This window comes from Hippopotamus amphibius, chromosome 1 (genome assembly GCF_030028045.1).
Source record: "Hippopotamus amphibius kiboko isolate mHipAmp2 chromosome 1, mHipAmp2.hap2, whole genome shotgun sequence".
NCBI lineage: Eukaryota > Metazoa > Chordata > Mammalia > Artiodactyla > Hippopotamidae > Hippopotamus > Hippopotamus amphibius.
Window position 1 is genome coordinate 176,795,210 of NC_080186.1, and position 17,718 is coordinate 176,812,927.

At 39.8% G+C, this 17,718-nt stretch overlaps 1 protein-coding gene across 4 annotated transcripts in view; it reads right to left on the bottom strand.

Annotated features, from left to right (window-relative positions):
* The window catches only part of SNCAIP (synuclein alpha interacting protein), a 145,820-nt gene that overhangs the window by 24,653 nt on the left and 103,449 nt on the right, over nt 1-17,718 (bottom strand). For all 4 annotated transcript variants that reach the window (XM_057736689.1, XM_057736679.1, XM_057736671.1 and 1 more), the window contains 3 exons: nt 14,518-15,386; nt 12,763-12,942; nt 6,970-7,083 (listed from right to left, as the gene is read on the bottom strand). In XM_057736689.1, the coding sequence (XP_057592672.1) occupies nt 6,970-7,083; nt 12,763-12,942; nt 14,518-15,386 (1,163 nt within the window). The remainder of the gene's footprint in view (nt 1-6,969; nt 7,084-12,762; nt 12,943-14,517; nt 15,387-17,718) is intronic.

The following is a 17,718-nucleotide window of genomic DNA, read 5'->3' on the forward strand; positions in this document are numbered from 1 at the left end:
TTGCTAAGTATAAGATAACCACACTGACATAAAACTGGGACCCACTTGATTTTTCTGACCACAAGTTGGTGGTGTTTTATAGGTAAAGCTTTCTCTTTTTCTATGTTGAAGGAAAGGGACCCAAAGCTTTGAACACAACCTTTCAGAAGCAAAGACACAGAACAGTCAGTGTGTGCTGTCATCATCTGTTTGCATTTTACCCACTGAGTCTTTTGTGGTATTTTCATGTTATGCTTGGCCTCAGGAGAAAGTAGGGGGATGGGAATTCACTGTTTTAAAATAGAAAAATTAAATATAATGTTAAAAAAATACGAGAGTGGTAAAAACAACAGCATGAAGTTTAGTGGGTGGAATTTGACATTTAAGAAGATGATCATGTGTTTGAAATAGCCTTGAACCTCTCCTTAGCCTTTTAAAGGATTTTTTTTTCCAGTTATTTGCTCGGACTGGTCATGAACTTTTATACTTTTCTGGATTAAATTTGCCTTCACCTTCTGAACATGCCAACTAATCTGCTAAAGGAATGCTGGATAAAAACAGCCAGCTCCTTTCATGTTTCTCCCCTCATGTGGGGAACAGGGCACTGTTTACGAAGGCATTTGTGATATCAGGGAGAGAAAATATTTGCACCACACTTTTTTTTTTTTTACATGAGCAAGCAGGGATGTAAGCCCCCTAAAGAGCAAGAAGAGAAAACATAATTAATACCTACAACCAACCAAGAACAGATCAGATAGACCTTGTAGGAAGTGAAACCGTCCACATCCCTAGAGAATGAGGTGGAGCAGAGCTTGGAGGCCAGGGCTGGGAGGTAGAAGCTGGATAAGGAAAGGCTGATGTGCTTAATCCTCTTCCTCAGAGGCAAACTTGGAGAAAGCTGGGACTAATATTTGGACCAGAGCAGGTGATATTTCAAATGCGTAAGGTAGAACAACTTCCTTTATTTTTCCTACTTAGGTAGGAAACTTACTTTTATTTGGAGACAGATAATTGAACCACGTGACCTTAACTCCTGAAAAGATCTGGATGAGTGGGTGTATCTCAAGATCAATGACATGACCAACTGGTCAGAAGTCGATGTCTAAGACACGGAAACATCAAGAGGGCAGGTTGCTGTGCCTCTACCGGTGAAAAGGACAGCCCTGCCATCTTCAGTGGTCATTGTCAAGCTTGTGGTGACTTGGCTTGCTCCATAACATTAAATGTTAAAAATGCAGAGTGGGAGAGATTTTAGGGAATGAGCCAATTTAACTATTTTATAAATCAGAAAACTGAAAAGACAACTGCATGCTCTCTGATATTCTAGCAGTTTCTTTCTTTAGCAAGTAAAGTTCAGAGGAGTTCAAGATATTCAGAAACATTTTATATGTACCTTTTTGTCAGGCATACTTTCATGTTTTTCAGACTCAATTAAATATTATAGTGGATATGTCTACTCCACATGCACAGAAAATGCCTTTTACTATAATTCAGTGTTTTTACTTTTGGTAACAAAGTTATAGGAAATAGAATACTACATTTCAGAAGGCCAGATATTTTCCCCTTGTAGAAATCTGGGGAAGAATCTGGAGACCTGGACTTTGCAGGAGCTTGATGACCTGGGCGAACAGGACAAGGTCTGTGTGAGGCAGGAGTTGCCTTGGCTGCTGGCTCTCTCCCAGTCAGGTGCAGTCCACACTGTTACGATAACCTGCCTGTTTTCCTTATGATGGCATGGATAAGTCTTTCCTATAATTAAGGCTCTCACCCAATGCAATACACAAGACTTACAGAAAGGAAGAACCCTTATCCTATTGTTTAGAACAAGAAGGGTCTTTGCCCAGCCCCTCAAATTCAGTTTTGTGTTCTGCAGTGGACAATTTACTTTAATAAGAAGCTAAGTAATGGGCCTGTTCACTAAGAATTATATGGAAGTGACATTCTCCCCTATGATCCTGTGCAGAGAAGCACTGCTCAAAGGGACAGCCTGGCTGTCCATTTAGGATTTAGGATTTCTGAGGGGGACATGGAGATGGCTAGAATCCCTTGGTTTGGGTAAAAGCCTGTTTAGCATTCAGTCTCTGAGAAATGCTTTCTGTTCTGATTCTGGACAACATGCCAGCAGAGATCCACAGTCCTGCAATTTAAACAGTGACTTATCTGACAAATATCCAGTACGGAAAACAGAACAAATACAGCTATTTTCTCCAACTAAGAAGGCCCCTATGAATGCATACGTGCTATAGAAATATATGCAATGATGCCCACCTCTTCTTTTAGACATTTAGTGGGTTCTCTTCCCTGCCCCCTACCAGTGTGTGTGTGTGTGTGTGTGTGTGTGTGTGTGTGTGTGTGTGTGTTTCAGGGAGAAGATGCTAAAGGAAGAAAGTAACTTCGGATCTTCATCTTCCCATAGGTATTGCTTTCAGAGAACATCCAGTACAGTCACACGATGGGGTGGCTCTTCTGTATTATTTCTGTTTTACAGAATGCCTCTCCAACTGACATTCCATCCAATCACCCACACACCCACCTACCCATTCAACTTTCATCTAACGACTGAAAACTTACTTCATGTATTAGTTTCCTCTTCTGCAGATTTTCTGCTCTTTTTGGTGACCTGTTCTAATGTTGTATTCTGTGTGTTCTTAAAGGCAATGGAATTTATTTAAAAAGGCAATTAATACATGCAATTTATGAGATTTGCTGGACAGTCTAATTAAAAATGTAATTGAAAAGTATGCCACAAGTTTGTTACTGGTATTAATAAAATCTCTACAGTTTCGGGACAATTGTAAGTTCTAAAGGAGGCAGCTTTGTCTGTGATCATAGGTCATCAAATCTAACGTGCTATCAATTGTAAGATTCACACCCATTTTTGACATGTTAAAATGTAAAAAGACGGTCAGCAATATTTCATATTGTCATTTATTGTAAGATAAATGTAGAATCTAGAGATAGTAAAATGTGAAGAAAAAAAAAAAACCATCTAAGAATTGATTACATAGGTTAAGCCCTGAATAATTCTTTGCCAATTTTCTCTGATACTTCACTCATAGTGAAATAAATATATTAAATAATATTTATAGAAATAAAAATAATAAAGTGGAAGGTATCCAATAATCATAATAGTTGGCATTTACCTAGTGTCTACCACATTTACCTAGTGTCTACTACGTGCTGGCAGTGGACAGGGCTTCATGTGGCCTTTCTCATTTGGACCTCAGAGCAACCCTGTAAAGAAGGTTCTATTATCTCCATTTTAAAGATGAGGAAACTGAGGTCCAGGGAGATCTTATCTTTTCTTCTTCTTTTTAAAGTAAACATATCCAAGGCTACTGAGCTAGTAAGGGTAGGGCTCGGGTTTAAACTCAGACTCAGGAGCTCATGTTCTCTGTCTTCTGAGCATGAATATCCACCAGCTCATTGCCCCATGACCCCTGACTCCATAAAGGACATGCTCCCTTTCCACCCCTCGGGCCACAGAAATCACATTAATTGCCTGTCAGTCTGTGGGCTGCAGAGCTCTGTGTCAGTTATGCTTTTTCAAAGGTCCTTGGAGAGCAGATGAATGCGTGTGCCAATCAAAGATTTTTCAATGTGCTTCCATCTGTAATCGTAGCCCTCTCAGTGTTGTCTCCTTATGTCTACCCCATGACAATGAAACAATAAAGTCAACAGAATATTTCCCCTTTTTAAAGTAAACCGTGTTAAAACAATAACACAGCCTGTGGAAGCAACCCCCTCACTGGCACGCCTATCACTGTTCATGACCATTTGTAGGAACTGCTGAGCCTATTCTTTTTTGAAAAAGTGTCTTTTTTTTTTTTTAATCTGTATCAGGGCAAACATTTAAAAAGGGGAATGAACATAATGTAGGCAAACATGCTCTTTCTTGGTAAATGCTCAATGCTGTGATGCCTGCTGTTTCTGTAGCAGAACTTCTTGACCAAAAGTCACATGAAAGATTCAGAGACAAAATGATCATAAGTTTGATGTTGAAAGTAACAGAGCACCCACTGAACCAGTGACCAATGCAGAACGAGCTGGAGCCCCCAAGCACCTGAGGGCGAGAGTGGTGCTGGGATCCTGGGCGAGACCATCTGAACCTTCACGTGCAAATAAAACAGCCCAAGTCACACAGGCGCCAGCTTTGACGTGAGACCATCCTGTCTCGATTGTTTCGCCAGCAACATCTCTCTCAAGGGACAGCAAAGCAGGCCCGTCCCAGGACGCCCCTGCTTGCTCGCTGAGTATCCCTCACGCTTTCACCTTCACGCTCCCTGTGGCTGGTTCTGCTAGGTACAGTCAGGCAATGAAATAACTGCCCCCTCTGAGACTTGGTGTGTCAAGAGGAGGAAGATCAATTCCTATCACCCAAAGATCTATCACTCCAAGAGATCACTAAAAACTGCTGGGCTACCCTGTGGTTCTGGAGTCCTTAAAGGTAATTTTTTACCAGAAAAAGGACACAAATTGTGAGTCAAATGGAGCCCATTCTTTAAGAATCTATAGGAGGGGCAGAGGGCAACTAAAATAAACCAAGAGAGGAATTTTCCTCTGTACTATCCTTTCCAAAGGTATTTACTGAGGAAACAAAACCAGAACACACTCAAGTGCCTGCTTGATGTAGAAAAACCTGCATGTGCTGAATCCATTAGAAAACTGTTCAATAACAGTCCTCCTTGTGAAAATATTAGCCTTGTAATGGTTCCAAGTTCAGCATCTCCACAGGTTATCTGTTACATAAGTGGCTGCAGTGGATGTCGGATGGCTGGGCAGAATTTGCAGTCCTAATGGGCTTCTACATTTTCCACTTGGATAGGAATGCTCTCCTGAAGGCCTTGCTGGAGTGCCCTGCTCAAAGCAGTACTTGAGGTCATTAAAAATGCTTATCAGCTTGAAATAACAATCTGAAGACTGATACTAACATGAAGCAAATGTTTGACATGGCTCTTCACATAGGTCACTAATTTCCATATTTTCCTCTAGTCCAGCCAAGTAAACCACACTATCACCCAGCCAGTCCCAGAAATGGCACTTTCTTTTGTTCTGTCCCAATAGCTTCAAAATTATGAGAAGCCTGCTGTGAGAGCTGAGAGAGAACCTGGCACGTGGAAGCAGCACTTCCCAGGACAAAGCCTGTCGGATGCCCACTTGTTGACTTAAAGTCTCAGAACAGCAGTGCAATCCTTTCTTCCTTTTCTTTGGCAAGCTCTTCCGAAAGTGCAGTCAGCCTTTCCACTGATACCTGAAATTCCTCTTTAGGCTTTACATAAGCAAATGAAGTCAGGGGTGTGAAACAACTGCTCAATTTGAGAATACATAAAATTTTGTTCTATACTGAGAATGATTTATGAAGATTATTGTCTTAATGATTCTTTTGGTCATTTGAAAATACTATTCTACCCTTTGCCAGTCTTAGCAAATACTTAATTAATGCTTCTGGTTGTTTGTAGAACACCATGGCTGGGGCTCATAAGTGCACTACACAAGGAAAATGGAGTAATTATTAGAAAGACAGTGCCTTTACAAACTTTAAATGTTTTTCCTGCTTCTCTCTTCATTCCATAAATTTCATACAATGTGCTGTGTTAAGATACCCCACATATCACAACATATTGTTAGATAAAATTGTAAAAAAAAAAAGACTTCTGCAGCTATAGCAGTGCCACTGTCAACAAGCTATACAAATTATCTACACAGATGGAGAAAAAACAGAATCTGGCCTCAAACTCAAAGAACCTGAGCTGAGGTCCAGCCTTTGCTCTTACTAGCCATTAGACCACACGCAAGTCATTCAAACTTTCTTTCTTCAGTCTCCTCATCTATAGAATGGGATAAAAACAACAGAATCCAATAAGGCTGCTCTAAGAAGTAAGTCAGATAATGTACACAAAACCCAATGGCATGGTGCTTGGTACGTATAGGAAACATTACATATATATACTAATTGAAGTTACCAGGGCACAAAATAAACTATCACCTAACATGACTCCCACTAAAGAAAGGCTGTGGTAATATTCTACGAGTCTATTTTTAAAATTTGAGATTGTCATGCTTGAGAAAACATAATCTCTTGTTGACAATGCCACAATTTACTGCCACTGGGAAAGGTTATGAAGCCAAAGGGATACGGATATATGCGTGAGAAGCAATTTTCTTTGCCACAAACAAATGTGATTAAATCTATTTTAATACAGTGCTGACTTTATTTGTACTTTTGTAAGACTGAGATTGGTATTTTGTGGTTCCATTTTTTTTTTAAAAGATAATTTATACTCATCCTTCTCAAAGAGAGTTAGTGATGATTTTTTACTGCGTACACTGGATTGTGATCTGTGTACATCAATTACTCACACTGGGATTTCCTAATGTAGAAACTGGTTGTAACTGCGATCCGTTAGTTAGTGTGATTGCTATCTTTAATGCAGGGAGACTTCCTTGATTAATGTCTTACTAAAGATCTTCTTAATTTTGGGTTCAAGAAAATCTATCATTTTTCCTTTTGACAAAAGTTAAACTGGTTTCTTGTAGGAAATTTGGAAAAAAGTGAAAAATATCAAAAAGAAAATGAAAACCACTTATAATTCTACCCTGAGTGATAATTACTATAAACATGTTGTGACATCGTTTTTTCTAGTTTTATTATCTATTTCTCTTTCTCTCCCTCCAAAATTCAAAGTTGGTACCAAATTACAGGAACAGTTTTGTATCATGCATTTTAATTCAATATTATACAATGAATATTTTTCTATAATATTCCATCATATGGATGTTGCCTCATTATTTATCCAATACCCTATCATGGAATATTTAGGTTGTTTAAAACATTTTTTCACTTAAAAATGCTACAATGAATATCATTGCTTATAAATCTTTGAATACATCTTTGATGATTTTTTAGGTTTGGATTCTGATGGACTAAAAGTTTAAAAAGAGGTAGGTTACATAGCACGCAAAGAGAAGATATTAAAAATTTCTTCATACCTGGCCAAAGCAACCTGCGTAATGAATAAGGCTTGGAAAATCCTTAGAACAGCTCAATTCAGCAATGGCTTCTGTTTCACTCACCATCCAGCGTACGCACTCCAATTGACCATTCTAGATTAAAAAGAAAAAAAAAAAGAAATTTAAGGTTATTCAGGTTTAAAAAATACCTCACAGGTGATAATTTTACGAAGGGAAAAATCGCATGAATTTTGGCTTTTATATCTGGCTTAAGTCATTTATAATAAATGTATATCACCTATTATATTTCTGATCAGTAATTCTGACTCTAAATCAACTGCATAATTTTTACTTCAATACATTTTCATAATTTCATCACTGATTTTAAAATAACTTTACGGAGGTATAATTTGTGAACTATAAAACATACCCTTTTTAAAGTACAGTGTGATGACTTTTGACAAGTATATGCTTTTGTAACTACAACTCCAATCAAGATATAGAAGATTTCCACCCCTGCCCCCACATTTCTAGTACCCCTTTGCTCTTATACCCTTTGCCCAGGTGACCACTATGGTTCCTATCACAACAGAAGAGAATATGTACTCTTTTGCACCTGACTTCTTTCGCCCAACTTAATGCTTCCAAGATTCACCCAAGGTACTGCTTGGAAATAGTTTATTCCTTTTTATTGCTGAGAAGTATTCCACGGTATGAACACACCACAATTTGTTTATCCATTAAGTCTCAGAATAGGCTTTTTCTCTTGATAAGTTAGCATGTTAGGAGTCCAAAATAAAGAAAAGGAAAATAATTCCATTCCACTGGCTCAAGTGCTACTTTCACTGAAGGCTTCTCTGACTTCAAGCCCACAGTAGCCCCTTTCCCCATGCCTGGGTCCCACACTGTGCAAACCAGGTAGGCGGTTGTCACATATATAACCTGGTGATTAAGACCCAGACTTTGGAATGGATTTAAATCCTTAATCCACTACTTAGTTACAAGATCCTGAACAACATACCTCATCTCTCTGATACTCAATTTTCTCACCTATGAAACAGCAAGGGTTAGTAGCAGCGGCCTCATAGAGTTACTGTAAAGATCAGATGAGGCAGAGCATGTCAGCTTACTAAGCACACAATACCTGTTACCTTATACTGTATTAGACTGCTCTCTTAGATCCTCACCATAACTCCATAAGACAAACGAGACACTCAGCTGCTTTCCTGGTTTGCACAGTGTGAGACCTCAGCACAGGAGAAGAGAACTACTGTGGGCATGAAGTCAGGGAAGCCTATTCTAAAAACAAGACGGGAGGAAATTTGCTCATTCTTCATTTATTCCTATTTGGACACGGAAATTTCAAGTAGTCGACGTCCAACTCTCCACGTGCAGAACAGTTCTCTCAGATTGGGGCATCTAGAATGACCAGGTATGTGATGAATAGCTTCCAGGTGCCCCCATTCAGATCTATCTCCTCCCATTTCTGCTCTCCTTCCTGCCCAGGAAGGCTGATCTGTTTGGGTGGGCTCCCTGGCCCCCTGGCTCCTGACTGGGTTTGGCTGATGGCAAGCATTAGCAGAAGACCAGCAAAAGAGAGTGAGTTTGAGGTCCCCTTTGTCCCCAACTCCCCCTTTGTGGAGGTGCCGCTGGTCTGCTGAGTCCTGCCACCAGTCAAAGGTCAAAAGTCAGCCGCTCTACTCAACCGTTTCTATCTCAGGTCCTTCCCCTGCCCTTTCAGGCTCTGGGCTGGTAACTGTGCTCTGGTTGTTACTGACCTCAATATACTGCACTTTCCTGCATGGGCCCCCTACACCCTGTCCACCCACCCTCCTTTTGTGTATAAATGATTTACTACAGACTTTCCTTGAATTACACAATTTGAGCATACAGTGTTTCCTAGGAGAATTAGAAAAAACCCAGTGATACAACATGCTCCATTCCCTCTGAATGAAGAAAGGAATAGGAACCATACTGAGTGTCTATGAGGCAAGACAACTTACATCAATAGGTATTTACACAGAATACAGAAATATGAGGCAATAGCTCTGATTTCAGTAATGTGAGTCTTCTCCCTCTCTTTCTTTTTGGTCAGCCTAACTAGAGGCTTGCTAATGTTTTTTAAAATAAATTTATTTATTTATTTTATTGGCTGTGTTGGGTCTTTTTTTTGCTGTGCGCGGGCTTTCTTTAGTTGCAGTGAGTGGGGGCTACTCTTCGTTGTGGTGCGCGGTTTCCTCATTGCCATGGCTTCTCTTGTTGTGGAGCACAGGCTCTAGGTGCGTGGGCTTCAGTAGTTGCAGCACATGGGCTCAGTAGTTGTGGCTCACGGGCTCTAAAGCACAGGCTCAATAGTTGTGGTGCACGGGCTTAGCTGCTCCGCGGTATGTGGGATCTTCCTGGAGCAGGGATCGAACCTGTGTCCCCTGCATTGCAGGCGGATTCTCAACTACTGCGCCACCTAGGAAGCCCAAGAGGCTTGCTAATTTTTAAGAATCTTTTTATGAGACCAAATTTGGCTTTGTTGATTTTCTGTACTGTTTTTTCTATTCTTTCTCATTTAATTTTCCCTTGGAAAAATTTTAATTTCCATCCTTCTGCTTACTTTGAATTTAGTTTGCTTTATTTTTCTAGTTTCTTGATGTAGATTAGGCTATTAATTTGAGAACTTCCTCCTCCTTCTTCTTTTTTAAACATGAGCATTTATCAAAACATAAATTTCCCTCTAAGTACTGCTTTAACTACATACTTAAATGTTGGTATGTTGCATTTTCATTCATCTCCAAATATTTGGCAATTTCCCTTATAATCTCTCGTTTGATACAATGATTATTTTTGACTGTGTTAATTCAATATATTTATGAATATCTTAAATTTCCTCCTATTATTAATACCTAATTGCATTTCATTATGGTTGAAGGACATACTTGGTATGATTTTAATTCTTTTAAATTTATTGAGATCTGTTTTATGACTTAATATATGGTCTATCATGGAGAATATTTCATGTGCACTTGAGACGAGTGCATATTATGCTGCTGTTGGGTAGAATGTTCTGTTAGGTTTAGTTACTCAAGGAAGCAACATTTAAACAAATAAAAAGTTGCTAGAGAGGCAAAAGGAAATATTATATCACTACTACAAGTTTGAAAGCAGTATCACTTGCCATTTATAAAAATACCAAGAAAACAAAAAATGTTATTAAATTCTAGTGGGAGATTTTCATCTGTTGAAGTCCCTGAGCCTTGGGTCACTCACTGTAAAGGAATATCAGTAGGTTATGTATTTTCTCACCAGACCAGTATTTTGTCTTTGGGCTTACTCAGAAATTAAAAGAGAATTAAGGTTATTTCATTTCAAATCTGTTTAGATTCTAAAGTAATTTCTTCTGCTGGCTCCATTTTAGAAAACAGACTGTTCTCATCTTTTAGAAATCTTTCTTTACAATTATTTTGCTTAATGGTTCCCAAAGGGCACTTAATAATGCCTTGAACTCCCACAGTATGGAGTGTTAGGTGCCCAGAAAGCACTCAACAAATTCTGCATGTAGCTGGCAAGAATTTATGATGTTCCATTTAAGGAGTTTAACAGTGGGGGGAGATGTTCTTAAGCCTTGGTATGACTGCAGAGCCCCTTTCCTAATGTAATCTTTTTATTTGATACCTTGTCTCTGACTCTGCTTCCTGTCAGCCAAGTCATATTATCTGAGAAACTTCTGCCCATTTGTACCAAGTTTGTTTGTCTTTAATGACAGCAGGGTTCTCAGAACTGTGCTTCACGAGGTGAAACACCACCAGTTAGTTACTAGTGTTCAAAACAAGGTCCTAAAATGGAAGAATGATGACTTCTTAAGACTCCCTCACTTTCATTAATGCCCATCACAGTACGCTAGTGGACTGAGGCAGGACATGTGTCAGGACAGACTTCCAGAGAGGGTGGCAAATGTTATAAAATATTTGTATTTACTGCTTTTGTAAATACTAGATCAAATGAAGGAATAAAAGAATACTTCCATTTCTCAGATCATTGTCCAGAAGTAAAGTAAGAAAAGCCTGAGACTGCAAAACTGTAAGAGCTTTTGAGTCCTATTGGTCTGATATATGTTCTTCATTAATGCAAAAAAAAATTACTGTTTAAGTTTGCATGCTGATTGTATGATGGAGATCCTATGCTGATTGGAGGAGTTTAAGAAAGATTTAACACAATACAGATACCAAGGAAGGAGTTTACCCAAGTTTGGCTTAATGACCACTAAATTTCTTGTGTACCTTCCTACTCTGAAGATTCTTACTCTATCAAACAAAGAACTGGGGCATACAAATTAACAAAAACCATTCCATCCAACTATGTGGTTTGGATATATCCAAAATCCACCATTAGTCAGGAAAACTAATGAGAACTGTACCTGATAAATACTAAAATGTCAAGGCAAATGTCAACAATCACTGGCACTGCAAGAATGTTTTGGTCATTGCTGACACGTGCCCCCTGATTACCAAACCCAACTCCTGCCTTAGACACCAGGCTAGCCATTTCTTAAGAAAAGGGACTATGTCGCATTTAAATTTGTATTGCCAGTACCTTGACGCAGTACCTGGTGGACTCATATACATTGTCGAACTCCATTATGCTCAACTTTGACTTCACATTTGATTTCTCTTTCTTCTTGATAGCTGCCTGCAGTTCAGCTCTTAATCTGACATAACATCATTTACAACTACAGGAAAATGATAGCCACTGGGGTCACGCATTTCTTACTTGATCAGAAAACCTAACCATTGAGTAACATGAACTAAAACAGAAAACAACTTTTTAATATATAAAACGTTGCTGAATGATAAATAAACTGAAGATACAAAAATTCAGATTTGCATAAGAGGTATACTGGGCAAGGAATTTGCTTGTTTTTCAAATATAATACGTTCTTTAGTGAATTCACAAGTAGACTTTAACTAGCAAGTTCCTCTAGTAAATTTCAGTATAATTCCATTTATAAAAATTATGATTATTCAGCTTTTAGAGGACAAAACTATTATGTAAAGCAAAGTACATATGCAGAAGCACAAGATGTATTATATTTCCCTAAACTTCACTTCTGGCTTCTTAATAAATGTGACTGAATTCCACATTTATTTGCCAAAGACCTTAAAAGTAATTTTACTTTAATAGCTAACCTTCTAGTGATGTGTTATATTTTACAGAGGCACTCACTGCAGTGCTATAAAAGACCATGTTTTCCTGTACCACAGTTTCTAGGTTTTACTCTATCCCAGTCGGCATTAATTTGTGTAGTTTTTGACAGATAACATACTGCGCTCTGCAAGAGCCAAACTCAAAACTCGGCACTGATATTCTAAACAACTCCTGGTACTGCCGATGTTTAAACTTCAGATGTAATGCATTAGAAGTCCACTTTATTGTCTGCAATACTCCTGAGTGCTAGCATCCCTTACAATACACTTTTTCCTCATTTGTCTTGCTCATTTTACTCACATTAGGGAAAAAATGAAACAGCCTCACATAGATCCAAGTGTGGTTAAGAATCTAAACTGCAGTCACCATGAATAACAAAAGTTCTTAGAATGGCCACAGATCATTTTCCTTTCTCTTTATCAGCTGATTTGAAGCTTACCCTAAGTGAGAATATAGTCTCAAAATCTCAAAGCAGTGAGTGACTGAGATGATTAACCTTTTAAATGCAACAGGTTCATTTGCTGTTTGCTTGGTATATCACTCTCCTCTCTTTCCATTCTAACACTTAAGCTTACTAGGAATCTTCAAAGTTAGAAAACCAACTTTTGGCTGTGGCGGGCCCAGCCCCCAACCAGTCACCTTGATGGCCAGGCCTGCTGGAGTCAACTTCTCCATGTTTCGCTCGTTGAGGCAATCTTCTCCCATCAAAGACGTGAGGTGCTGCAGACATTCTGCATGTCCCTGGGATGCGGCAACGTGTAACAGATTGTTTCCACTTTCGTCGTGAATTTTGTCGAGATTGTCGGCAGCTAGGTGTGGCTGTACACATAGTAAGATGAGAAAACTTAAGGCAATACATCAGAATGAGATGCTATGGGGGTTTTGCCCTGAGCACTGAGAAGAAGAGATAAGCTTCCAGAAGCTCTGGTGGCAGCCATGGGGATCTAATAAGTCAGAATTCCTTGCAATTAATTATAATGATTTTCAATGACATTTTTGTGATACTGTGCTTTAGAATATGAATGCTCAAGTGACTTATCTTCATGGGAGACATGCGACAGAGATGAGTCAGTGAATTTGCAAAGGCTCCAAGCTGGCCTTCTAACAACTGTGATGACACTTACAGTACCTGGCAGGTTCTCTGCCTGTCCCCTCCACTCCTGCTAAGTTCTGAGGGCCAGGCTGTGTTTTATTCCGTTATAGGTTTGTTGAATGAATGAACTACCTGTCTTAACCATCTGCTTTGCCTTGAACTATGGAGAGCTGGCTTTGACAGCAAGCTGCATGATGAATGCTGCATCTCTAATGAAGTTCAGTCCCTTGAACTTGAACTTTAATATACATTTGTTGATAATGACTGTAGGATAAAGTGAGAGGTGTTATCATTTGGGTAACATAAAAATACGGGAAAAAGAAAAGAATGAACCAAAGAGAAATACAGAGGAAGAGCCAGGAAAAATGGAGAAGACATTTTCAGGAGATGAAAAAAATATTACTTTACTTAGTAAAACTGTTCAATCATATCATCCTGTTATAACACTGAGATGTGTGATAATAGACCAAGCACACTGTACTTATCTATGCATGGCTTTACCCTAAGTAGAATCGCACTGCCAAGATGTGATGATTTTCTTGAATGAGACTTTAATTAACATCACAGAGTCAGCTCAGGCTTACTACTGCTTGATTCAAGTCTGGAAGCCAGGGAAGAACAATGTAGGCAGATGGAATGTGATTTCAGTTTAGCTTTCTCTGAGCCTAAGCAGAACAGACTTTTCTTACATCATATTACTCTGTGTCTAAAGTCTTTGGAAAAGCTTCTTCGTGCTCCCTAGACATGCAGACCTGGAACTAAATAAAAACTCCATGTGGGTCAGAGGGCAATCAAGCTCCAGGGTAAGTTTCTATCTGCAAATGCTTTCAAACATCCTGGTCCAAGTCTTCTGAATAATGATCAGGATAAAACAGACGACCCTCTGTTCATATATCTGGCAGGTCCCCCATCAGCAAGGAACTGACATCTCCACAAATAACTGAGTGAGAGCATTGGGAACCATTTGAAAAGCAAAAAGAAAGCCATTAAAATTTATATTAAAGAAAGCGCTGGGCTTTTTTTGTTTTGTTTTTGTTTTAGACTATGTGTCCTTATTCCAGTTGAATTCAGGCAAAGTTCAAGTGAAATAACACTCCCTCTATAGCCATTTGTTTTTCCTTGTATTAGCCACCTAACTTTTAATTTTAAGACTCAAAAGTCACATCACCCAACCAAAGCCACAAGTAGAGAGTACACAAAAACTGGAACAAAAGCATTATCATTCTATTACTAATGAATGGAGCCGATAAAACTGGAGTCTCTAGATTGTTAATATGTGTACTGAATTAATTCATACTTACCAGGAGAGATATCTGTCCCTCTTTAACAATGTTCAAGATGCTTTTTACTTTTTTCAGGTGCTCACTCCTTTCTTCCGGGCCTTGAGAGCTGGTCCAGTTCATGCCACCGACCTGCTCCTCCAGTCTAGGGTCTGCTGCTGAGGACTGCAGATGGAAGGCCCTGAGCTGGCAGTCGGGCATCACCTTGTCAACTTTCCGACCATGAGGATCACTAAAGTTCTGATTTAGGAAGTCCTTGCTCTGGTTTTCAGGCTCATACGCAGAGCCACATTTAACCAGAGGAGGAGAGCTCTCGGATTCTTCAGTGGAGAGCTTTTGCTGGTCGCGGACGACAGAGGATGCTTTTCTCAAGTGAGGACTTTTCACAGGAGAAAGAACACAAAATGGTGTCAAGTTGGACGGCGAGTTCTCAGCATTTCCGGTAGAGCAGGCTTTGCCAGAAAGGCCATTGATGCTTGTGCATAAACCCAAAATTCTTTTTTCTGAAGTCACCTTGGTAAAAGAGGCAAGCTGCTGACTGGATTTAATGTAAGGCACATCCAGAATCTCATCCATGTCGAGGTCATAATGCTCCAGTTCACCAAGCAAGGCACTGGGTTCTGTGCTCTTACTTTGGGGGCTGCCCTCTCCATCTCTGGGGCTGAGCTCTTCAGGCTGGGGGCCTGGGTCAGCATTACCCCCTTTCTGGTACTCTGCCTTCTGGTTCTTTTGGTCGTCACTTTCATTGTTCTCCAGACTCTCTGGCTGATGTTTCAGTGGAGACACTCGCTTCACTGGGCGGAACTTACTGTACACGTCGGCGATTCCCGTGGGCTTCTGTGTGTTTGTAATAAGAGTTGAGACACCGCAATTCCAGCTAGAGCTAGAAACTGTTTTAAAATAAATTAAAAGAGGGGACTATTAAATTGAAACACTGAAAACATCGTGGCCATACAGGCAGATGTGGTCCACTCAAGTTATGCTCAAAGGAAGCCTGGGTGTAGGGGGATGAATTAAGAGAGAACGTATATCACAAAACAAAAAGTTCATACCTACCACTGAAAAAGTGAATGATGAAAGAAAGCTATGACATATTGGCTCAAAATTAATTCAAGCAGTAATTACAGTGAAAGCCGACAGCTAAAGAAAACAAACCCAGAGAGATACTCAGGTTTATTCCCTGGGTGGTTGCACCTCTCTGACAGTACCCTGATACTTGTCACCACCCTGAAAAACAGAATTGGAGGATAGGATCCTCCGTGTTAAATGAGCTTCCAAACTAATTCAGGGAGAGAAGGGATGTACGTGCATATGGGCACACACACATAGGTACACCCTTAAAGCTCACAAAGTCTCAGAGAAAGAAGGGGTAAGTGGTTTAATATTGGACAAACTTAAACCGAGACCTATTGGGTGATTCACCAGGTGATCTGTTAGGTGGATTAGGGAAGGAACAGGAAGGAATGACGTGGTCAGGATTGACTGGACCACGGGAGATAAGCCACGGTGGAGTTCACCTTACCCTAGACTGAGTATTCCAGTCAACCATGGCTCAGGGGCATTTGATGGTGCTTTCTGCACCTTAACTCAATGCACTAACCTCACAAGGGAACATGCTCTTTAAAAGTCACTGCAGCTCTCTGTCATTTGGAAAGCTGGAAATGAATGCGACGAGAAGGAAGTTACAAAGGGAGGGTGAAGTAGGCAGACCAGTTTTTTTTCTTCTAATTTCTCTGCAAAGTTTAGAAAAAGGTTGTATAGTCTGCATTGGAGTGTCTGATTGAGATGGAGTGTAAAGTGAAACAGCAACACATCCGGAGGTGAAAGATAAGCACCCCCGCCTCCCGCAGTCAGTCTCCTGTGACCGGCTGCCCCTGCCTCCTCTCCGTGCCGGGTGACAGAACAACAGCCCCCTCCCGCAGCCTTGATGATACCACTTCCTCTCCGGGACACTCCCTTGACTAGACAGATGACCTCACACCCTTGGTAACTTGCAGGGCACAGATTTACGGATTCCTATTCCTTTCCTACTGAGTTTTCACCATCCCCCATCAAAGGGGTGAGGTTTCAGGACATGTCCTCCACCTAAGCATCTCCCATCTACCTCTCCTCTTCTGGAACAACAGCAGGTGGGAAGTATTTTAAACCCAAAGCATAGATAATGTGTCTGTTCTTTGCTACTGAACACAACAAAAAAAAAATAAAGGAACATGAAACAAGGGTGTACTCAGGTCTGTAACTTCTGCAACAGTCCCTGGCTACCACTGATTCTTGGGGTGAAAGTAGCATGCAAATTATGAAAAGTTCCCCAAATTTAGACCCTTGATCATTCTTCTTCCTATGGCAATGTGTTCTAAAAGGATTCAGATAAGTTTTAGAACCAAAATAAGGAGGTAAGAGTGAGTGTCCTAAGCCTGAATGCTATGTACATACTGGTGGGTGAGTTCTCTCCCCAAAATGGACCACAGTTTTGCTTGTGGTTTCAGAGGGTCTGCAGGGAGCGGTCCTTCTCTGAGGTCCTTCAGGAATCTAAGAGAATCCTGTGAGCTGTGGAGGGAGGCCTGGATTCTGTCCAGTAAGAAACAGGTATTAGAGAATATTCTAAAAGGGAAGGAAGGTATCTAGATGCTCTTAAGCTGCTGCTTCTCTTGCCTTTTGCTGGCTCTGGTCCTCAGTTGTATACAGCACTTGGCACAGAGCAGACAATTAACAAATGCTAGTATTTGAATTTGAATCTCACTTTGTCCAACGCATTAAATCTCTGTTTAAGTGCCCAAAGTGCATCCTTCTGAGGGATTTACAACTTGATTTCACAGGGGACAAAGGTCCTATTAATAAACTCAGAGGAGTGATAATCACCAATGAGAGCTAGATTTTTTAGTTATTTATGAAATGTAAATATGCAAAGGCAAAGACTAATTCCAGTTGGTCCATTTTAAGTTTAAAAGTCTTTCTATCTTTCATATGTCCTTTCCCTCCACAAAATGTAAAGCTAAAAAAAATAAATGCCTGCCAGAAATTTTTGCCAAGGCTTTCTCTCTTCAAGAACATATGGTTACTTACTTATTTAAAGAGAAATAGTGGACACAGAGTTTATAACATGTAAATATGCCTTTAATTTTATCATCAATTTTATGAAAAGCTTAAAATATATAGGAAATATATATATATATATACACACACACATACACACATATATGTTTCTTAATATTTCTGAGAGAC